This window comes from Vicugna pacos, chromosome 19 (genome assembly GCF_048564905.1).
Source record: "Vicugna pacos chromosome 19, VicPac4, whole genome shotgun sequence".
Taxonomy (NCBI): Eukaryota; Metazoa; Chordata; class Mammalia; order Artiodactyla; family Camelidae; genus Vicugna; species Vicugna pacos.
Window position 1 is genome coordinate 46607971 of NC_133005.1, and position 23562 is coordinate 46631532.

Genomic DNA, 23562 nt, shown 5'->3' on the forward strand with positions numbered 1-23562 from the left:
CCTATAATTTAGTTGCCTAAAGGCAAAGCTCCAGCCAAAGCTCCTGAGATTTTATGTTCATTTATTTGCTTTTCTCTTTTTAAATGTTAGGCTGAGTTTCCGGGTCGAGTCATCTGTCAAACAGGAGATGAAACTATGCGTCAGAACTTAGGCTCTGGCAAATTTTGTAGTAGAGAGCATGCAGTGCTCCTTTCCCCGTGTTAGGGTTCAGGGACGCACCCCTCCGCAGGGCACGTGGCCAAGCCCAGTGCTGTAGGAGCTGGCTGTGGCTGACTGGCTGTGTGGCAGGTGCTTGCACTAGCACTGACTGGGCTCTGAGGGACATGTGTTGTAGGACCCCTAAGGCCTGGCACCCTTGGCCCTGGTGAAAGCAGACACCCGGAGGTTGTATGGTGAGCAGTTAGGTGGGCATGTGGAGGGGACCCAGCCTTGCTGAGGGACCTCAGCTGTGGATCCACCGTGGCCTTGGGTGGGGACCCCTTTGGTGGAAGGATGCCTGTCCGGCCACCCCCACTCCTCTGTGACCAGTCTCCTACCACTGGCCCCCCAACTCACTCTGACCTCCACCACAGTGGCCTCTTTGCCGGTCTCTGAAGAGACTCACATGGTCTGTCCTTGGGTCTGTTGGGATCATTCACTTTCTCACCCTTACGCTTCGTGAGGTCAGGTTTTCCCTGACTACCTTAGCTAGACTTTCAGTTCACCACCTCCTGTTTCCTGTCTCCCTTTTCTGCTTAATTTTCCCCCAGCACGTAATTTTTCTAATGTCATATTTCGTACATTTATTATACTTAATATTTTACTATGAGGTAAGGTCCACAAGGAGGCTTTTTGGTGCAGAGAACAGTTGGTGCCACATACTACTGCATACCCAGTAAGTACTGATTGAACGAGTGAAAGTGATTAGCTTAGCAACAGCTCTGCAGTACAACAGCCTTGTCACCTGGAAGTCACTGCGGGTGAGTACTGAGCACTTAGGCGTTCTGGGTTCTGAGGGAGGCCTGGCAAGTCACCTCCCTTTGGAAAAGGACACCTAGTTAAGAGGCAGATCAGAAAGGTGCTTGGGACCTCCCTATCAATCTTTTGCCACTTTTAGGCTGTAATTTTTTCAAAATAAAATGTATTTTGTCAGATTTGCCTCTGGCAATAATGCTTTTAGAAATTTTTCTTTGGTTAACATCCTCAAAAGTAAAACCCACATGCTAGCCTCAAATGCTCAGTGACAGTTGTTGGTGAGTGGAGTGAGGTGGGGTGATCTGTTAGCAGCGAGCCATTCCTGGTGCCCCAGCCTTAGGCTCATGACTGTGGGGCTGCAACAGAACTGCCCTGAGTCCTGCTTTGTAACTAACGGACTCACGTCATTTCCAGAACCTGAACTCAGAGGGGGTTTATTTTCTTGAGTTTTCATTCATTGTATTACTGTGGTGCTGGAATTGAACAGATACCGCATATCTCTCGGCCCTTTTCGTTTTTGAGCCCCCTCATTTGTAGGGATGGGTGACTGCGCTTGGTGGTGAGCTGCCCTGGAAATCAGTGCCTTGAGCAGCCTCAGACCTGGAACTGGAATGCAGGCTTCTATACTGATTCCTGTGCCCACCACCTCCCTGACCCCACCGTGCAGAGTCCTAGCAAGCTGCTGATGGTGCATCTTCAGACCCCAAACGTGAGATGCTTACGTTGGTCCTAGAGGGTAGTAGATGCTTAGCAGGTGTTTGTAGAATGAATGACTAAAGTGCAGCGAGGCTGGGGGACATGATAAAGTGGAATTTTATCTAAGGTGGGAGTTTACTTCTGAAGTCAGGTTGTAAAATGAGCATGCTAAGCTTGGATATAATCACCCTTGAAGAATTCCTTAGCTCTTTTATAACATACTTTGTACAGGGCTTGGAGCGTATAATGCTCGAGGCAAACTGTATCTCAGCCAGGGAAGGCAGCCAGTTCTACAGTAAAGAAACAGGTCCCTGTGTCCTCAGGGGACAGGTGTGACAACAGCCCTCACATCAGAAGCCGGAGGAGAGTCAGCTCCCTGCCATGCCATGACGGGTCTCGAGGTGCCCTCGGTGTAGCGTTTGCAGCCTTCCCCGGTGGGCTCATTGTTTTGTTCCGGTTGGATGGTCAGCTCAGAGCACTCTAGAGCTGCAGACTCTCCTGCTCTGTCACAGTCCCTCTGCTCTGTATCTCAGCAGAATCTGTGCTAGACTTTCTTCCTGAAAGAGGACAAGACTGGCGCTCATGTGATGGGGCCCCGCTAAAATGGGGGTCACAGTACCAGCCCTTACTTCCTGGTGGGGATGCAGGAGACGATAAATGGGAAGTATGTCATCAGCTGGTGACAAAGAGGCTGGAAAACGGTAATAGTCATGTTTTGTGAAAATGCTGCCCCTGATTTAAGAGAGGGAACTGTTATGCCTTTGCTGTCCTGATACCAGGGCCAGCTCTCAGATAATGACATCCCCCGAAGAGGATTAACAGTAGTCTGTCACTGGGAATTCAGCTGGGAAGATTTAAGGATTAGATTAACAAACAACCTTTAGTTTAGATTTCCTCTTTCGGCATTCTTTCTATTAATTTTGTTTGAGTATGTTGTAACAGGGAAATGGTACATTGTGCCTCAGTTCTTGGTACTGGCAGACATTTAATAGATTTAGGTCTTTAGCAGGCAAGAATTGTTTCAGATTCTCAGAGTGTTACAGACGGACTGGTAGTTAACATTGAAACTGCAGAAATGAAGCACAGCAACTATTCTCTGAAGAGAGTGCGTGGTGAGACCAGGTTTGGGATGTCACTGAAAATTTGAGTGGTTTCCTTTTCAAGAGTCTTCAGTATACGTTGAAGGCCCACTTCAGTCCAAAATCACTCTCCATTGTATATTTATCTACGTAACTGGTTTTTAAAACTTAATTCTGTAGCGGAAACCTTAGTCTTATATTCGTGACGTATCTAACCCAACTAATATTTTTTTAAACTGTGTGAAACTGTGAGTGGTCAGTGACTATTCCTTGAATGTATGAGTGTAAAGGAATCTTATTCATCGTGGGTTATTTACAGTTTTATTGTCCTTTATAAATTTTTCTGCACTGAACTTGTAACACTGGTGAACATGGGGGTTTACAAGATGAAGCTTGCAGTCATTTGCTGTCTCCATTGTTGTGTTCTAAGGAATTCTATGCCAATTGGTTATAAAGTCTCAGTCCTGGGAGTCAGAGGATTGGAATGCTGACTTGCTACCCCTGTGGCTGTGCCCCACCCTGGCTATCTCTGGGATGGCCAGCCCTTTCTTAGAGACCTCTCCCTGCCCTGTGCCTCTGTCTTTTTCCCTGGATGGAGTGGAAGTGTGTTACAGTGAAAGCATCAGAAATGAAATCCCCTGTGCTGGGCTGACCCTGCATTACCTCAGAGTTCAGGTGCTCAGAGCCCAAGACCATGGGCCCCCATCCCAGCCCCAGCTAGAGTGGAGGCTCCCAGCCCGGCCTGGCTGGACTGGCTCTCCAGAGGGAGCACGTGCCGCCGCTGGCTCTGGCTTTTCCTTCTATTGTTGGACGGGCTTAGCAGCATAGCAAATGTTTGATTTTTGAGCTAGGCGGCCCCCTTAAAGTTTTCTTTATTATTAAATAGGGGTGTCTTTAATTGTGAGGGGGTTTCTCTAACATAAATAATGAAAAATTTTGGGTCGAAGAGTGCAGACTTTATTATTTTTGCCGTATATTACCAAATTTATGTTCTGTCTGGCACTGTGTGTCTTGTCTTCTTCACGACACAGGATTTTAACACTTTATATTTTGCTGCTCAGTTAGCTACTGTTTTGCTATTAGAATCTTGAGGGTTTTTTGTTTTCGTTTTTCTTTTTTGCCAGTTGCAGTAAATTTTGCTGTGTCCTTTAAAATAAGAATTTTAAGTAAATTAAAATAAGAAATAAAGGGTGATAATTTAGTGGTAAATGGACTTTTTAAGGTGCATGAAACCGTTCCACAGCTGTTTTTTAAAATTAACTGAAAAAGAAGTTGTGTTCTGGACAGTGGTTTTTACTGGACTGTATTTATCTTTTACTTTGAATCATGAGGCTCATCGCATGTCAAGTTAAAAATGCAGTTTAATGCTCCAGTTTCATTTTGAGATGAGACTAGAATGCCTACAATTTAAGGGTCATCTATGAAGTATTCCTTAACTTGACCAAGCAAAGTTGTCTCCTGTTTGAAACAGTATGTTTTCTCCTGAAATTCTCTTAGAGGATGCCCCCCACGGCAGGCCCCCCTGTAATGACCTGTTCGTGAGCAGACCAGGGCTGTAGTCCCTTGGACAGTCCTGCAGGGAGCGCTCGCCCGGCTGTGGGGACACAGGGACCGAGCTCTCCATGTTTCCTCTGGTGATGCCGCCACACACTGTAGAGTGACAGCACAGGGTTTACCTCCTAAAATGCCGTTTCTGTGGGTATCGTTTTCTCTTGCATCGTTCTGCCTAGTTGGGTGATCCCAGCTGATGGTTACCAGCAGCGTCCCTGTCCTGGTGAGCAGCGTCAACCTGGCTCCTACACTTGTTTCATCTGCCCCACCTCTTCTTTTATAAAAATCACCCCATGACAGGGGTGGCCGTAACATACCACCGGAGGGGCTGTCCAGGTGGCCAAGTGGGCCAGCCTGTCCAGCTGCTCTTAACTCCCTCTCGTCCTCACTCAGGGCCATGGGTTGCAGTGCAGGTAGTGTTCAGGACACCGGCGGGCTCTTGGACATGCTCTCCTTTGGGGGAACTGTGCCAGCCTTCACAAGCCTCTGTGGTTTAGACCTTCTGCTTGTGGCACACCTTAAACTGAGCACAGAGTCCCAGGGTGCCGTGAGGCAAAGCTGTCAGTCCATCAGACCCACACGCTGCTCCCTGGAGGAGCCAGTGCACGTGTCCCTCTCTCACCCCAGAAGGGCTGTCCAGCCCACCTGTTTGTGGTGGCCACAGCGGTGGAGGCTGTTTCGGTGACAGCAGCTTGGTGCGGCCTTGCCTGATTAGCTGTTAGCCCGCTAGAGCTTTGAAGGCAGGTCTTTTTCTGTATTTTTAAGAAGTAAGTGACAATAAGGCAAAGTTTTGAACTATGGATTTTACATCTAAGATGCATGTAACAGTAATTATATTGTGTTCAACCTGAGAAATAAAGTATTACCAACATGACTTTTATTCAGCATTATAAACTTTGTCTATGTATGTATTTATTTTACTTTAAAAGCACAGTGAAGGGTTAATATAGTACCTTATTCAGATAAGGTTTGTATGTTAGTACAAGAAGATAAGGTATTTGTGCTCAGGGCAGGGAAAAATTACTCCCATCTGTAGAACAGTTACTGAGAATCAGTCAAGTTGTTCAGCACTTGGTAGTCAGACTTGGATTTGAATCCCAGCCCTGTCATCCTGGCAAAGTGACCTCTAGAGGGGTCACTCAGTGTTTCTGAGCCTTAGTCTTCTCGTCTGTAAATTGGAGCTCACAACAGTAGTAGCTAATGTTTATTGTGTCCCTGGCACTGTTCTGAGCACTCGACACGAGCTGGCTCACAGACACACCATGCTAGACTGTTTCCATCCCCAGTGGACAGAGGGGAGTAATGTGCCCAGGTCACTAAGCCAGTGAGTGGCAGAGCTAGGTTCCAGCCCAGACAGGTGGCCCCAGAGCTGCCCTCCCACCTCCCACCCCCCACCCACGGCACTGAGCACCTACCTGTCCAGCAGACTTCTTGGGTCCAGGGCAGGTGATCCCCTAAACGCCTGCGCATGGTAAGTGCTCCCTGGAGCGTAGCTACTAGGTTGGTACAGTTGGAGCAGTAATCACAGGTTCTGTCACCAGTACAGCTGTGACAGTGTGTGCATGTGTTTGACACTTGCTGCTGGTTTTTGTTTTGTTTTTTTTGATGGTTAATCATTTCTCTTTAATATATTCCTATTCTTTTTTCATTTCCTCTGGCCATTGCCCCTCATGCTTGGCGCTCCCAGCTGGGAGCTTGCATGGGAGCTTTTGCCTGCACAAACTGGGGCTTACATTAAAATTCTGTTTTCTTGCTCCAAATGGAGAATGCAGTTCTTGAATGACCATTTACGCTGTCACGACTCTGGATGGAAGTGTGGTCTCCAACCCTGACTTCTCTGAGGGACCAGTTGTAAACTCTGACTGGTATGAGGGCTGTGCCTGGCTTCTGTTGCTGTGTTACCAGCTGCACAGCTGTCCTGTGCCTCACCTGGCCTGCACTCGCCATAGGACCGGTTGTTTCTGACTTTGTCTTGCGAGGTTTCTTCCTTGGTTGTTGATGTAATCAGGTTGTGTATATTTCCTTGATTCCGTTTTGGTAAAGTACACACCTTCAGAGTACCCTTCATTCGACTGACTTATTATTTAATAAATTTAAAGTGTATTCAACTTTAAAAGTAGACTCCTCCACCACTGACACTCACTGCGCCTGATGTCAGGCGCCTCTTCATCCAGCTTGTCCCGGTGTAACTGGTGCACCGTGTACTTGGCTTCACACTGGCTCTGGTGGAATAGCTCGACCTGGTTGTGGTTGCAGGGAGCTGGCCGCTCTGAAGCCGTGTCCATCTGCTTCATCAGGACCGTCCACCAGTGGGAAGCAGTGGGCTGGGCACCTCCCTGGGAACTTTGGCACAGAACGGCCCTAGCTAGGGTATCACACTGCAGGCAGTCATGCAGTTTCTCCAGATGCATTCTGGGACATGTTCCTGTTGGAGACAGAAGACATTGTGGCCACATCTGTCGCATTTTATGAACTCTGTGTGTGTCTTAAGCTTCCATTCGTCCTGGAGTCAGCCCTGTTGGGCCATCCAGCCCACTCAGTGGGAGCAGAGTGGGCTGAAGGGGTTCTCTGGGTTGAAGAGTGCTGTGACTTCCATATCCTGAGACGGCAGGTTTGCGAGGTTAGAACCAACAACCAGAAAGCTCCACTGCTCATTACTTCTATGAGAAACACTTTTGTCTCCCACTGTCTCATTTCATGTTTAGGCTTGGGAATATGTTAAGCTTTTCTGGAAACTTTTGGTCACAGCAGTGATCTGTCCTAGAATCTTTTTTTAGGTGCATAGGTGAGTACCTGTTGACTCCAGTGCTGTGATGGTGGAAATGTCGCTTGTATCTATCTCTCTGTCATGTTCTGGGTGTTGGGGTTCTAGCTTATTTGGCCCCCTTTACGCAGAAGGGTTGGAAACTTCGTTAGGCAGTCTGCCCTGCCGTCACGCCCAGGACCTCACATCATGTCCCACGGGTTCATTCTCTGCTGTCTGCACCCAGGGGTACAGTAGGCAGGGCCAGGGGCAAGGTTGGAAGTAAGGTGCTCCCTTCCAAACTGGCTTGTAGGTGGCTTCTAGGTAACCTCCTTTCTGAGTAATGGGCTTTTGAGAATGTTCACTTTTTGACTTTCCTTCTATTTAAACACATATTTATAGTTCTTTTGCTCAACTTCTGACCTCCTCTTCCTTTTGACTTATTGTATGTAAGCATCAGTTCACGAAAGAAAATCCCTGTTTGGTTTCTGGACAGAAGTCATTACTGATGAAAGTAATTCAGCGGGGAGGACACAGCTCAGGGGTAGAGCCCATGGTCAGCTGCACAATGTCCTGGGCTCAATCCCCAGTCCCTCCATTAAACAAAGAAACAAACAAACAAACAAACCTCGCTATGTCCTTTTCCCCTCACTCCCCTCCCCAGAAAAGTAATTCAGCAAACATTTACTGAGGGTTCTGCAGGACTTGGGTTCTCACTAACATTGTCACCTAGAAGGGCTTCCAGTGCTGGGTGGTTCTGGTTTCTTGGCAACCATCACACCCTCTTGCACGAGTGGTTTTACATTTAGGAGACCCAACGTTCTGGTGTGGCCTTGGGCTGAGCATTTCCATTCTCCCTCAGGACCCTGGAATGAATCAGCGTCATCATAGTGTTGATCCTTTTTATGTGCTGTTGGATTCTGTCTGCTGATATTTTGTTGAGGATTTCTGCATCTGTAAGAATTTAGGAATTCTTTACATTTGAAATTCATTTTAAGCTAGCGTGAAGGTAACGGAAGACTGTGGCAGCTGGCATCATCCCTTTATGCCTTCCGTGTTTGTTGACTCTTGCTTGTCATTTCCTCAGATATGTCTCTGGAGCTCATTGGTGGCCAGTTCCTCCTGTTCTGACGTGTATTAATTAATATTTTCCTTTTGGAATATCCATAAGTGGATTCAGTTTTCTTTTTCCAAGCCTTGCCCTGTGTTCAGGGTCTGTCCCTGCAGCAGCAGCAGTCGGCCCCCTGTTGCCCAAGGCCGGGGCAGCAGACTGCTGCTTGAGTATCTGGCAGATTTTTTTTAGTGGGGAGAGTATTAGGTTTATTCATCTATTTAATGGAGGCACTGGGGATTGAACCCAGGACCTCGTGTATGGTAAGCTTGTACTCTACCCCTGAGCTGTGCCCTCCCCCCCGAAGATTCCTTTAAAGAAGAGAAGCCAGCTGTCTTTGGAACATCAGTTGCATTTTGTCTTTTGTATTTTTCTTTTTAGCAAAGCTCTTCATTTGTGGGGCTGGGTCCCGGGTGGAGGAGGCAGAGCAGCAGTGCCCGCCCAGGCTGCGCTCCGCGTGTCCCCAAGGTGCTTGGTGGTGGCCACTCACCTCGGAGGCTGTGTCTTGTGGGCTGTGCCATGGCCCTGCTTCCTGACTCATCACCTAAGGAGTCGCCTGTTCCTTTTGCCCTGACTCAAGGCAGCAGCATCTTTGTCTCCCATGTGAGGTGACTCTGTCTTGGTCCACCAGTGACACACATGGTCATCTCACCACCTGGAGGGTTTTGGCCTTTCCTCCTCCTCCTTTGGCTTTTGTTGTCTGTCCTTTTACCTTTAGGTTGTCAATGCAGAGAAATTTACGTTGTATTTTGTAACCACAAAGTTGCTTGTCTGTAAGCTTATTGCTGAAAAATCCATAAAGTGCTTCTACTATTTGTTCTACTATTTGTATTTGTTGCAGAGCCTGGGTCCTGGCCCTGATGGCGTTTTCTATCTAGAGTAGTGCCCCTCTCTCCCCAGGCTACTTAAAGCCTTTTTCTTACATGATTAGCCCTTTTCTTAGCTTCTCTGTTTCCAGACTGCCCATCATTTGATGTATTATCTTTGTGGCCTGAAACTTTCCCCTGGGCACCCTGTCCTCCTGCCCCTGGCGACCCAGTGGCTTTCAAGGCTGCCTGTCCAGCCACATTCCTGGGATGACCCACAGGGAGCGAGGAGGCCGGAGAGCGCAGCGTGGCCGCCCTGGAACCTGTGTATCTCAGAGGAGGTCCCCAGAGACAGCGAGAAGTCCTTGATGTGGCCTTCACTCCACTCCTGATGGCATTGCTCAGCAATACCACCAGACTTCCGGCCCGAGAGCCTGGGCTTGGGGATGCTGGGAGGAAGCCTCTGCGTGCCAAGGCGGTGCGGCTCTGATTGCTTTTGAAACCCTCTCGTCCAAGAGGACATTTGCATTAAAGCACAATTGTTTTAAGTAGTAGTATTTAGTGATGTGTGTAGAAATCCCAGAGAATTTGTTGCTTTTGTAAAAATGTTTGAGACTACCTCAGATAATTTCAGAGGTTTTTGAATAAAATATGCTAAGAAAGGAACAAAATAGCCCCCAAATAGATCTCACACGCTGCTGTTGTGGTAACGCGGAGGCACGCTGCAGGTGCAGGGAAGACAGGCCATTCTGCGGGGCTTCTGGGGCTTTGGGCGCTGCTGTCCCTCCGAGAGCTGAAGCTGGGTGCATCTCATGCTGGGCCCACACTGACTCCAGATGAAGCAGATTACCTGTAGATGCCAAAACTTGAAAGTGTAGGAGAATTTACTTTTGATCTTGGGATTGAGAAGGGTTTATTGAACAAAAAAGAAAAAAAATAGGTAAGTTCACAAAGATTTGACATATTCAGTTACCTAAAAATTAAGAAATTGTGAGACCTGTTGCAAAATAATGTGTGTATACTTAACACCGCTGACTGCACTTACAAGTGGTGGTGATGGCAAATTTCATGGTTTTTACTACAGTAGAAAATGTGAGCTTGTGTTCGCAATAAGTAAGAAGAGGTGGGTGGAGATCGAGGGTCAGCAGTGCCAGTCATAGCAGCGGCGTGGTCATCGGGGCGGCGGTGGGCTTACCTGCCCGTTCTCTGGGACCCTTAAGCTCCCCTGTCAGTTACACACCCTACGACAGTTCTTTAGGAAGAGGGGAACAATTCTTTTGTGCTGAGGGACCAGATTTTATTTTTCTTAATTTCCAATCTGTCGTAGACTGATAGTTTTGTAAACTAAAATGAAAATGACTAACTAGAAAAATAAATCACAGATAAAACAAAACAAATGCAAGCCCAGATTTTCTTTTAATTTTTAAAATAAACACAATAAAATTGACCTTTTTTTTAAAAATTGAAGTATAGTTGACTTACAATGTTGTGTTAGTTTCAGGCATACAGCAATGTGATTCAGTAATATATGTATATGTTTTCATATTCTTTTACATTATGGTTTATTACAGAATATGGAATGTAGTTCCCTTGTGATTTATATTATGTGTAGTAGTTTTGTCTGCTAATCCAAACTCCTCATTTACCGCTCTCCCACACCCTTTCCCCTTTGGTAACGGTAAGTTTGTTTTCTGTCTGTCAGTCTGTTTCTGTTTTGTAAATAAGTTCGTTTGTATCATTTTTTTAGATTCCACATGTGATATTCGTCTTTCTCTGCCTGACTTTCTTCACTTAGTATGATCATCTCTAGGTCCATGTTGCTGCAGATGGCAATATTTCATTCTTTTTTATGTCTGAGTAACATTCTGTTTTGTGCGTGTGTGTGTGTACACTACATTTTTATCCAGCCATCTGTCGATGGACATTTAGGTTGTTTCCATGTCTTGGCTATTGTAAACAGTGCTGCAATGAACACTGGGGTGCAGGTGTCTTTTCAAATCAGGGTTTTCATCTTCCAGATAGATGCCCAGGAGTGGGGCTGCTGGATCATACGGTAAGTATTTTTAGTTTTTTAAGGAACCTCCGTACTGTCCTCCGTAGTGGCTGCCCCAGTTTACATTCCCACCAGCGGTGCAGGAGGGCTCCCTTTTCTCGACACCCTCTCCAGCATTTATCATTTGTAGGCCTTTTGATGATGACTGGTGTGAGGTGATACCTCATTATAGTTCTGATTTCACTGCTCTTAATAGTTAGTGATGTTGAGCATCTTTTCATGTGCCCATTGGCCATCTGTATGTCTTGTTTGGAGAAATGTCTGTTTAGGTCTGTCCGTTGTTTGATTGGGTTGTTTGTTTTTTTGTTACTGAGTTATATGAGCTGGTTGTATATTTTGGAAATTAAGCCCTTGTTGGTGACATCATCTGCAAGTGTTTTCTCCCATCCTGGAGGTTGTCTTTGCGTTTTGTTGATGGTTTCCTTTGCTGTGCAGAAGCTTGTCAGTTTGATTACGTCCCATACGTTTATTTTTGCTTTTATTTTTATTGCTTTGGGAGACTGACCTAAGACAACGCTGCTGCAGTTTATGTCAGAGAATGTTTTGCCTGTGTTCTCTTCTAGGAGTTTTATGGTGTCTCGTCTGCTATTTAAGTCTTCAGGCCATTTTGAGTTTATTTTTGTATATGGTGTCAGGGGGTCTTCTAACGTCATTAATTCACAAAGTCAGGCTGTCCAGCTTTCCTAACACCACTTGCTGAAGAGACTGTCTTTTCTCCATTGTATAGTCTTGCCTCCTTTGTCGAAGATCAAGATGAATTGGCCATAGGTGTGTGGGTTTATTTCTGGGCTCTGTATTCTGCTCCATTGATCTATGTATGTTTTTTGTGCCAGTACTGCACTGTTTTGATTACTGTAGCTTTGTAGTGCTGTCTGAAGTCTGGGAGGGCTGTGCCTCCAGTGTTCAGATTGCTTTGGCAATTCTGGGTCTTTCATGGTTCCATATAAATTGTAGGATTCTGTGCTCTAGTTCTGCGAAAACTGTCCTGGGTAATTTGATAGGGATTGTGTTAAATCTCTAGATTGCTTTGGGTGCTGTGGCCATTTTAACAAAGTTAATTCTTCCAGTTCAGGAGCGTGAGGTGTCTTTCCATTCCCTTGCCTCATTTTCAGTTTGCTTTATCGATGTTTTCACCTTCTAATATTTCATTGTTAGTAGGAAGAAAGGCAGCAGATTTCATTGCTTTGTGTGACGTTCGGTATGTTGATCTTGTGTCCTTCTGCCTTGGTGAACTCATTTGTCAGTTCTAGTAGTTTTGTCTAGAGTCTTTAGGGTTTTCTATAGATAGTACCACATCATTTGCATATAATGGTAATAAAATTGACCTTTTTGAGGTACGCTTGTCTGATTGGTGTGACCATCGCCCGGCTCAGGGTGGGTCCGTCAGCCCCGCCCCCGCCCCCACGCTGCTGCGCGGGACAGCCTTACCTTCTCAGGAGCCACGGAGCGTGTAGCCTTTGGGGCTGGCCTCTCTCCATCAGCGTCAACGGAGCTCTGGGAATTGCTGGAGCTGTGTGGCATGTCCCGTTCCTGCTCACTGCCGAGTGGTGTTCCGTTGTGTTGACCTCTTCACTTGTTCTCCACTCACAAGGACATGCCTGCTGTTTGTGGGTTTGGCGTTTATAAAACACTGGCGTACAGGTTTTCCGTGTGGACGTCAGTTCCCATTTCTTTTGAATACATGCTTAGGGGTGTGATTGCTGTGTCACGTGAAAGCCTATTTTTAAGTTTATGGGACACTTTCAACCTCTTCCGAAGGGTGGCTGCCCCGTTTCGTGTCCCAGCAGCAGGACAAGGGTGTTCGCCCCCACCCACAGCACTCGGTGCTGTAGCAGGTGTACAGTGGTAGCTCGTGTCGTTTTAATTTGCATTTCCCACATGAGTAATGATGTGGCGTGTCTTCTCCTGTGCGCGTTTGCTGTGACCCGTGGTTACGTCTGTTGACTTCTGCTCCCATCGCTCGCGCAAGCCGGCACCCACTGGACCTTGCACTGCCCTAAAAGCCTTGCACACCAGGAATCGCTCAGGAGTGTTCAGGGGAGCCTAGTAATAGCAAGGCCTGGATATGACCCAGGCACCCTTCAGTGGAGGAATGGATCCATGAGAGTGGCCTGCCCCCAGGTGGAACTTGTCCGGTACTGGGGGCGAGCAAATTACAGCTACGTGCAGCGGTTTGAGTGATTCTTAGAGATATATTGAGTTTCAAAGGGGAGTCACAAGGCTGCATATATTGTGTTAAGTTTTTTTAAGCTAAAAAAAGTTTAAGTAAGTAGTTTTTAGAGAGAAACATGAGGTGATTTTTTAAAGCAAAGAATTGTAGTAAACAATGCAGGAAGTTTCACAGTTATTGGTAATTTTCTGTTTTTCAAACTGAAGGGTGGGATCGTGGTGTTTGTCACTGTGCATCGTGACTTATGTTCCGTATATTCTTTTCTGTGCGTCAAGTATTACATGGTAAAATATTTAAAACAGCCAAAATAGCCTTCCTTTTTTTTTTCAGCCTTCCTTTTGAGATATTTCAAATCTGTTCTTCCAAAGTTGGCATATGATTTTTTCCTCCAGTAGTAGGTTGGATTCAACAGCAGCTCTTTATAAACAGCCCCTTCACGCTGAGACTGTACCTGGAGACGCAGGAGTCAGAGTACACGTCTCTTTCCCCGAAGATCTTTAAGTCCTCTGAGGAGCACAGATGTGGCCCACGAGGACAGGTGTTTTTGTGTTTTATTTTGTTCATTGCTAAATCCCCAGCTTTGAGAGCAGAGCATGGCACCTGGCAGGTGCTTCGTGATCATTTGCTGAACAAGCAGGCAACACAGAAACGCTCTGTAGAATGTGGTAGGCTCTGCTTTCTGTCCATGGAGCAGGTGACCAGGACAGGCCTTTCAGGACCGGGGTTGTTGCCACAGGGTCCCGAGGTCCCAGGAGGGCTCCCTGCACAGGAGAGGCCAGAGCGTAGAGGGGAGCTTGGGTCCTCAGGACTGGCTGCTGAGAGCGAATTGCCAGACCATGAGGCCCATGGGCGCAGTGGCTGGAAGGAGGCTGGGGTTGGGTGGGGCCTTCATCCAGAAGGACCTTGGAGGGCAGGCCAGGGAGCTGGGATTGGATGCTGCACCCAGTGGTCTGTTGGGAAGGACTTGAGTGTGGTGGTGACGGGCGCACAGCTGTGCTTCATGGGCCACGCTGGCCGCCACAAGGCAGGACTGATGTGTGTCCTTGGAAACCCCTCCTGCCTGCCGGACCCTGCCTGTCATGCCAGGCAAGCTCTGTTGCCGAGCCCCTTGTTCCCTGCGTGTGTGCCCCGTGATGTGGAAGGAAGGGCCCTAGCACTGCTGTCAGCAGCACACACCAGGACGCGGTGCACGTGCCCCGCTGTTTGTTCTTAAAGGTGTGCTGCAACTACAGAAGATGCAGCCTCAGATTGGGGCTCAACCTCCCGGCGTGAGGATCCAGAACGCAGCTGTGGCGGCAGCGCCCTGTGACAGTGGGTGCAGCACCGGCAGGCGCGGCTGTTCCCCGACACACAGTTGAGCCTGGGGTGCCTTTGAAATTTAACTAAAACAGGTCTAGGAAACTCAGAATGTTGAGGTGCTGCTTCAAATAGCAGATGGTGGACTACTGGACTCACTACCCCCACGACACACAGACATCTGGGGGGCTTGGACAGACAGACAGCGGAGGGGGTTGGACACACGGACACTGGAGCAGGTTGGACACAGCAAACCGGCTCATCCCTGGACTGATGTTGGAGGAGACCTGGGTTCCTCCTGTGACACTCACGTGGGGCCTCTGCAGCGCTGAGCCTGGAGCTGTGTGTTTGTGGTACCAAGTGCTGGGAGGTGGAAGGAAACAGGAGTGAAGGAGACGGCAGCTCACAGAAAACGAAAGAAATCTACACTTGGAGGTTAGAACACTAACCAGGTGCAAAATGAGCGCTTTTCAGTTCATAGCACAGGGCTGCATTTTTAAGATGATCTTTTTTTTTCTATATTGGAGAAGTGTTTATTTCTTTTAAATCATTTGAGTATACCTGCTCATTGTAGAACTTCAGGAAAATAAAATATTAAGGTAACTTTTTTCAAAATTTGATTTTAATGATTTAAAAAACCGCACAAAACTTGATTATTCTTTCTCCCCTTAACTATCTTCCACAGTCTGTTCCTGGGACCCTCCCAGACGCAGTTCTCAGTTTCACACCTACTAACAATGGTATCAGATCCATTCATCTTTTGGTCACAAGGTTATGTCCCAACTGAGCATGAACTTGGAAGTGCGTATTTCCTGGCAGCAAACAGAATGCTAACTTTTGAGATGTGTGTGAAAATGATGTAGAAATTTAAATTTAATAAATTTGATGATTCTTATGTTTGAACAGCATTTATTTCATCTTCTGTCTCAAAATTATACGTTTGAATAGTTGTTCAGAACAGCTTTTTTTTTTTTAAAGAATAATACTTCTAAGACGGTAAGTATTTTAGGCTTTGTAAGTTGCACGGTCTCTGCTGAGAGCAGCCACAGACAGAGACAAAGGGGTGCGTCTGTGTCTCAGTGGAAGTGGTTTGTGAACAAGCAGCCTATTCTGGAAGATTGGAGAATTTTATGTTTCATTTGGTTTTCTTGTAGTGTCTCATTTACACTGAGAACAGATCACTTTGAATTACAACAGAGCTCTTTTTACTGCAGGTAGAATTGACATTCAGTGAAAGGCACAGTCTTGCCTGGGTTTCAGTGAGTTTTAGTATATACACTCGTGAGATCACTGCCCCGATTAAATTAAGAATGTTCCTGGGGGTGGGGGTGTAGCTCAGTTGGTAGAGCGCACGCTGAGCATGTACGAGGTACTTGGTTCAATTCCCCAGTACCTCCAGTTGGAAAAGAGAAAGAAAAAAAAAGAATATTCCTCTCCCTTACCTCCCTGAAAGTCGCTTTTCTGGTTTCTGTGATGACAGATTGTTCTTTGTGTAAGTGGAGTCATTTTGTGTCTGGCTTGTTTGCGTAGCAGTATATTTGAGATTTGCTTATTGCTTGCTCTTGTCAACATGTTACCTTTTTTTACTGGTGAGTGATGTCCTGTGTGGACCAGACCCCACGTGATCAGCAGGGCTGTTCGGGGCCGTCTGCTCTGCTTGAGCACTTCATGTGAAACATCAGAACCTGGAGCCGTGGGGCCCACCTCCCCACCTCCCTTCTCCGTGCGAAGGTGTCCGTGTGGTATGTCTCCCCTGCATTATAAACCCCACAAGTCAGTGTTGACAATTTCTGCTCTCAGCAGTGCTGTGTATTTTTTTAAAAATGAAAAGGACAAGCTTGCCTGTTACCTAGATGCTAACCCTTTCCAGTGGCCTCTGGCCTTCCAGAGATGCCAGTCCCCACCCGGTGCCCCTCCCCTTGGCGCAGGTCACCCTGTTTGGCATTTCTTGTATTTTAGGTCTTTGTGATGGTTCCTCCGCCTCTGTCAGAAAATGCCTTCATTTCACCTTTGTTTCTGAGGGGTGTTTTTGCTAGAGAGAGAATTCTGGTGATTTCGGCACTTTAAGTTGTGCCGCTGCCCTAACGAGGAGAGTGTGGTCGAAGCGCTTGCTCCTCTGGGATGTGTCCGTGTCTCTCTCTCGGGTTTTCGGCAGGGAGACTCTGGTGTGTCTGGGCACGATCCTCTCCCGGTTAGTTCTGTGCTCTGCAGCCAGAATGACCTGAAGCACACCTCCTGCCTGTTCCCATACACTGTGTCCCCGGGGACTGTGCTCACACCCACGTCAGGTGTCATCCTGCGTGGTCTGTCTGCCCAGCCGTGTCTGCTGCTCATCGAGGTGCCCCAGCCCCCGGCATGTGGGGGAACCCAGTAAGGAGTTGCTTTGGAGTCCGTGGTGTTGGAGGAGGATGAAGGCCCCACGGGACAGGTGTGTGTCCTGTGAACAGAGGGAGTGTACTGAAGCCCAGCAGAGCACGTGAGACCACCTTCGTTCCTCAGGCCTTGGCGCTGCCCAGCGCTGTGCTGTGACCGTGCCCCTGGCAGCAACGGGAGGGATGCGTCTGGTGGGGCGCCTCCCTGCAGAGCCCGGGTCTGAGGCAGTCGGCCCACTCCCCTCGTGACGGCAGAGTGACTTGCAAAGTGGGCGCTTCTCTGTTCTTTGGTATGAAAGTGTTATCAGGGCGGTGGTTCCATGTTACGTGGGAACTTAAATTTAATTAAGATCCCGGTTGGACAACCCCCGGAGTATGCTGAGGGCATGTGACTGGGGGTCATCGTGTCTGGTGTGTGAGGGGTGGTGGTTCCAGTGGCGTGTTGTGTTGTCTGTCTTCCTCTGCCCGCCCGAATGTCTGGTGCCCTGGATGTGCCGAGCAGTGTCGGGGAGCCAGGTGGCCTGACTAGCGATGCAGCAGGTCACAGGCTCCCAGCTAGGGTGCTGCGCCCACTAGGGGTCCTCGGACCATGTTGTCACAACCGCAGGAGTGGTGTTGGATTTGTCTTCTGGTTGAAGTTTTCCCACTAGCCGAGCGGTGCCTTTGCACGTACACTGTCAGAGCAGACGGTGAGTAAATCGTTACCAAAAGAAAGAGGAATAAACCGATGGGGGTAACAGGGAGCCTTCCTGGATGGTCTGTGTTAAAAATGCCATCACCTCTCCTCCAGCTTTTCCAGCAATTTTCCTGGGAGATTGGTCGTTTGGGGAGCACTCTTGCTATTGTCTGGCCTAATTGCTTCACGTTGCAACAAATTTCTTAAAATTTGCCATCTTTTTTATTTTATTTTTTTTAATTTTGGGGGGGCAGGGGTAGTTAGGTTTACTTATTTGTTCTGTTTTTGGAGGGGGTGCTGGGGGTTGAACCCAGGAACCTGTGTATGCCAAGCACACGCTCTACCACTTGAGCTACATCATCCCCCCTGGAATTTTGTCATCTTGATTGGAAGTACGTATTCAGAACATTTCCTGCCTGCGTCTTTGTTTTGTATTTATGCAGGGTTACTTTTGAGGAATCGTGGTAACTAAGCCTGCACATGCCTGTAGCACACAGATGGGGTGACCATCTGTAAGCTCCCACTTCCCTTAAATAAGTCACAGGAGAGCCATTTCCTGACCTCTAGGGCAGGGCTGTGCCTGTTCCATGGGTAAATCAGGTTTCCCGGGCACACGGCCGTGCCTGCTCTTGTACACGTTATGTGCTTTCCTGCCTCAAAGGCGGAGCTGGGAACCTGCCCGCAAGACTGAAATACTTACTGTCTTGCCTTTTACAGAAAAACTTGCATGCTGGCTTCTAGCATGAGGATCCTTTGAGGAATCGCGCCAAGTGAGCCTTAGTGGCAAAGTTTGTGCTGGCTTTTGCTGGGCCCAGCTCGCTCGTTTCTGGTGTTCGACTCCTCGGCTGTGGTGCAGTTACATCGGGCTGGAGCTGTGCAGGTCCGTCACTGATGCCACTGGTTTCATTAAAATAAAGGAAGGTCCATGGTGTCAGAAAACTCAACTGGTTGAGAACTGGATTGGAGGGAGTCCATGTTAGGATGTTTGCTGGTTCTTAGGAGAATTCGGAGTTGACTAGACCTTGATTGACTGGACTCTCTGTGTAGGTCCCTTTGATTGGCCAGTGGCCAAAACAGGTCCTGAGATGAACAGCTTTCTCTTGAGCTCTGATGAGAAGGGTCTCTGTAGGGACTGTTGGAGACTTGCTAGTTCCAAGAAGGAAGCAGCCCATGGGAATGAGGTCCAGACCCCTGGGGTCAAAAGGACAGTGTTGGCTTGGGAGGCTGGTTCTCAGGACCCCCAACGGCCTGGTCTGGCAAGATGAAGCTATAATATTTGGCAGGTGCTTAACAAACTGTCCTGGATGTGACTCGTGCATCTGGAAGCATGATGAGAATGGCAACTTTGTAGCTTTTGTAAAAATGATACATAAAGTTATAAAAAAGTTCTAGCAATGCAGAAAAGCCTACAGAAGTACATGAGTCTAGAAATGAAGCAATCAGATGGGAGTAGGGGAGGAACCTCTGTGCCCTGGTTCTCCCAGAAACAACCAGATCACTGGGTATGTACCTTCCGAAGATACTCACATAGTCTTGTTGTTTTTTTTTTTTAATATATTTTTATTGAAGTATTGTCGGTTTACACAGATAATCTTGTAAATAGAGGGGTTTGTTTCCGTTTTCCTTGAACTTGGTGAACAGAAAATCAAGGTGATACTAATGAGATTGCAGCTTCCCTCAGTGCAAGCAAGCCTGCTCTCCTGAGGAGGGTGCCATCCTCGGGGCCAGCTCCGCTTTAGACGTGGCGCGGGGCCACGGGGCTGCGCGCTTTTTCCCTCCCTCCGCCTGCCGCGTGGCTTCAGGGTGAAGTGTGTGCTGGGTCCGTCGCTGCGGCTCTGTTGTTCTTCAGCCTAGTTCTTGCGTTTCCGTGGGTTCGACAGCTGCCTGCAGACCTGCTGCCCCTGGTTTCCATTTTTGGCTACTTTTGGTTCATGTCTTCATTGTCTTCATTTTATCACCGAGGAGGCGTCTTTTTCCAGGAGCTCTTTGTTCCATAAGTTCTCATGTACTTGTGGACATGAATCTGTTGCTCTGGCTGTGGAGAACTGGCCTGATTACAGCATCACTGGGTCAGAAGCGGCCCAGTGTCACTCCTCTGCGTTCTGGCGCTGTGCGTCGCAGGCTCGTGCTGCTCCAGTGAGGGGAGAGAAGGCTGCTTGTCGCAGCGTGGGTTTTGAGATGTGTTTATTATTAAACAAGTACAAGCCTTGTAACTTTGGATATAGTTACTGGCCGTTCGTAAAAACTAAGAAAATTAACTCTAAGATTTTGGAAGTCATGATTTATCTGCACCTGTTAAGAACCAAGTAATGAACTGAAATGATCAGCTGACCCAGCAGCTAAGCCGGGTGTATGTCGGGCTCGCCTGAGGTGGCCTCTGTCTGAGACCAGGAAGAGCTGACCTTCGGCGCAGTAGCGCCTGTTACCGTCCGACACACTCGCTGACTTCTCAGTGGTGCTGGTGAATCAGAACTCAAAGTGCGAACGACCCACAGGGAGCTCTCTGCAGTCAGATTGAGTAGCTGGCTGCCTCTGGGTGTCTCAGACAGTGGGCGGTCACTTTTACAGAGCAGACGCAAAGGCACTAATTGTTGTTCCTGTCCTGTGGACGGGCTCCAAAAGTCAGCTGTTTAGTAGGCACTGAGAATAAAAAGTGGTTTGTCAGATTTGTATTTTCTAGAACAGTTCCCAAAGAAAGACCAAAAAATGACTTAACAGGTAGTAGTTCAACTTGACCAGCCATGGACCTTCTATCGTAGATTAACTGGACCAGACACTTAGTGACAGAGGGTGGACTAGAACCCACCGCTCCACTGGCTCCGGTAAAGACGCTGCTGCTCACCCAGGACCCCGGGCCCTGTGGCAGGCCCGCCCTGGGAGGGAGGGGCTGTCCACATTTCCATCTCCAGGTGAGGGGGCGGCGCGGCCACTGCGCTGGCGTCACCACGTGGACCATGTGGAAGCTTCCAGAGCCGGGCTGAGAGGCCTCACACCCTGACTGCAAACCCACGGTCCTCGGACGGCAGTGAGGCTTGCTTATCTTCTGCCCTCAACACCACACCCTCATGCCATGCTCAGGGCCAGGCCGGCTTGCCAGGTGTCTGTGGGCCAAGACGTTATGCCCTTCACCTTTGTTTCAGATCCTGGCCTCACCACTCTGGTTGGTCTCTGCCATCATGCCTGCCTCGCTGGGGTGCAGGGCCAGGGGCTGGTCTGGAGGGAGAGCACATGTGTCGTGATCGTGATTCAGACACAGAAGTGACCCTGTGCCCTTAGAAGGGGGCCTCCTGGTCTCCGCACTGCGGCCCACACATCCCCTCTCCTCTTACCGTGTGTTCCTGTTTCTTGATTTCCTTCCTCATTTTGTTGAAATGCTCCTCAGACCATTGTGATGTTCGGGATGTGTGAGCAGCGCCTCTCCCAGACTCTGGCGGGTATGCGTTCTTCTGACCTTACGCTTGGTCGGTGCTGGAATTCTAGCCTGAAAGTCTCTTCTTCTTAGAACTCAGACTTCCCTGATGTGGGCAGTGCTGTTTGCCTGCTGTTGACGTGTGGCCTGTCCTGGATGGGCGCTGGTTTGCACACTTGTGTTTTCTTTTCTTTTCAGTGGACTGTTTTTTCTCAGTGGGCTGTTTTCTTTGCCTTTCAAATTCCCACCAGACAGATCTCCTTTCTGGGGTCTTCCCTGTGCTGACTCTCCCCAGGCACTTCCTGACTGCGTCTTCTCTGTGCCTTGGCCTTCAGCATCTTCACTCTCAGAGCTGTTTCCAGAGACTGTCTCCTCCTCTGTCGTCACAGCTTCTTGTCGTCTCTCGCTCTGAGGATGTCAGAACTGAAAAGCAGAACTTGCTGCTTTTCCTCTGTGGTCATCAGCTGCTTTTTGTGTTTTGTTGTTTTTAGTTGATGACCGATTTTTTTAGAGCAGTTTTAGGTTTACCCGAAAGCCGAGCAGCCTGTACGGAGAGGATCCCAGTCCCACAGGTCATGCAGCCTGTGTGGTCGTGAGTGGTGTTCCAGTATTGATACGTACTAACTGAAGTCCACAGTTCACGTCAGGCCTCACTCTTGGTGCTGCACGTTCTGTGTGTTTTGACATACGTATGATGGTGTGTCCACCGCGGTGGTGGCACTGACCTGAAACCTTTGGGGCCCTGCCCCCGCCCCCACCCCCCAAGCCCTGACCCCTTCACCTCTCCAGAGCTCGGCCCTGCCCCACAGTTTCGAGTAGTTGGGCTCGCACAGTCTGCAGCTTTCTCACGCTGGCTTCTTTCCCTCAGCTAAATGCATTTAAGTCTCCTCCAGGTTTTTTCATGGCTTGACAGCCCATTTCAGTTAGTGCTGAGTAATACTCCGCTGTCTGGACGCACCCGTGTATTTCTCTGTTCACCTGCTGGATGACGTCCTGATTGCTTCTGAGTTTTGGCAGCTGTGACTGTGTCAACTTACTTTTAAGCAGTTGCCAATAATCACACATAGATTGTTAGATCAGTAATGAATTTAGAAACTATGTCCGTTCTCTTTTTGAATGACATGTTATTTAGAATTGTATTGTTTAAAAATAAATACTTGAGGTTTTCTAGATACTAGACATCTTTCTTTTGGGTCTCTAATGCTATGAAGGTCGGGGACATAACTGTGTATGATTTCAGTCCATTTACATTCATTGAAACTTGTTTTAAGATTCAGTGTGTCGTGTGGCTCAGTGTGTCTCGCACGTGCACATCCCATGCGTGTGGGTGTCACGCCGGCATCAGGTCGTGGTGGTTGACAGTGTTCCTCAGATGGTTGGCATTCTTCCTGATTTCGTGTGTCTGTCTGTTCTGTCAGTCTCTGACAGAGGAGTGTCACGATTTTTGTGACTGAAGTTACCTGTTTCTCCTTCTAATTCAATGAGTACTTCCTTTGCGTATTTAGAGGCTGTTTTTAAAGTATGTCTCTTGCACACAGTGTAGTTGCGTCTTGCATTTTATCCATTCTGACAGTCTCCTTCCATTCACTGGCGTTTTCAGTCTGAAGAGGTTTTCATTTTTCTTTCAGCTTTTCAGATACACTTCCTTGCATTCTTGTTTAGAGGTTGCTTTAGGGATTACAATAAACACACTTTTCTGCAGTCCACTCAGGGTGACAATGTCACAGCACAGTTAGAAACTGCCGCTTGCCCCCTTGTGGGACCATTCCTTACTCCTTCCTGCGTGACCGACTGTGTTGTGTTTGTGTACATTGTGACCTCCACAAACAGTGTTGTGGTTTTTTGTTTAGTCCAAGTAAATGAAATTCCACAGTCAAGTGGAATAAAGTCCATCAGCCCTGCGCTTGGAATTTTTGTCCTTGCTTCTCAGTGTCTTCTCCGTGTTCTTGTAGCTTAGCCTACCATGGCCGACCAGAGACAGCGCTCCCTGTCTACCTCCGGGGAATCGCTGTACCACGTCCTGGGCCTGGACAAGAATGCGACCTCGGATGACATTAAAAAGTCCTATCGGTAAGAGGCCCTGCTCCCGGGCAGGAGGCTGTGGCTGTGTTCACACGTGGTTTTCCCCGGTCTTCTCAGTGTCCAGCTAGTAGCGGCTCCATCGTATCTTTGTACGGGTAGTACAACGCATGGCTTAAAATTGCTACCTGAATGCTTTCATGGCAACAAAAAACAGCACTTTGGATAGCGCGAGCTCTACCCTGGAGCAGGCAGCTCCTCGGGAGCAGGTCGTGCCGAGCTGCGAGTGCCAGCTGTGGGAGGCAGATGTCACCGGTCATCCAGGACGTACTTCTCCTCTGGGTCCTCTGCGTTGTTTCCTTGTCAGACATATTGTGTTGCTCCCCTGGCAACTGCAGTGAGCGGCTGGGATGCTGAGGGCAACAGCCAGGTTCACCCCGGCGCTGGTGGAAGTTCTCAGATGGAGCAGGGCGGGCCGGGCCGGGCACATGCTCCTCTGCAGACGCCCTGGGCCAGGAGGTGGGCCTGGAACGCTCGCAGAGACTCCTCTTGACCCCAGCGTGCTCGAGTTCTGCGGGGAGTTGGGAAGCAAGACGGTGGTGGGTAAATGTTTCTTCTGCCAGGTGA

General features: G+C 48.3%; 1 protein-coding gene across 2 annotated transcripts in view; it reads left to right on the top strand.

Moving 5' to 3' along the window:
* DNAJC5 (DnaJ heat shock protein family (Hsp40) member C5) overlaps positions 1 to 23562 on the top strand; it is a 30021-nt gene that overhangs the window by 1150 nt on the left and 5309 nt on the right. For both annotated transcript variants that reach the window (XR_012061900.1, XM_072944601.1), the window contains exon 2: positions 22869 to 22986. Coding sequence is in view for 1 of the 2 variants with exons in the window: in XM_072944601.1 (XP_072800702.1) it covers positions 22880 to 22986 (107 nt within the window). In the remaining variant the exon portion in view is untranslated. The remainder of the gene's footprint in view (positions 1 to 22868; positions 22987 to 23562) is intronic.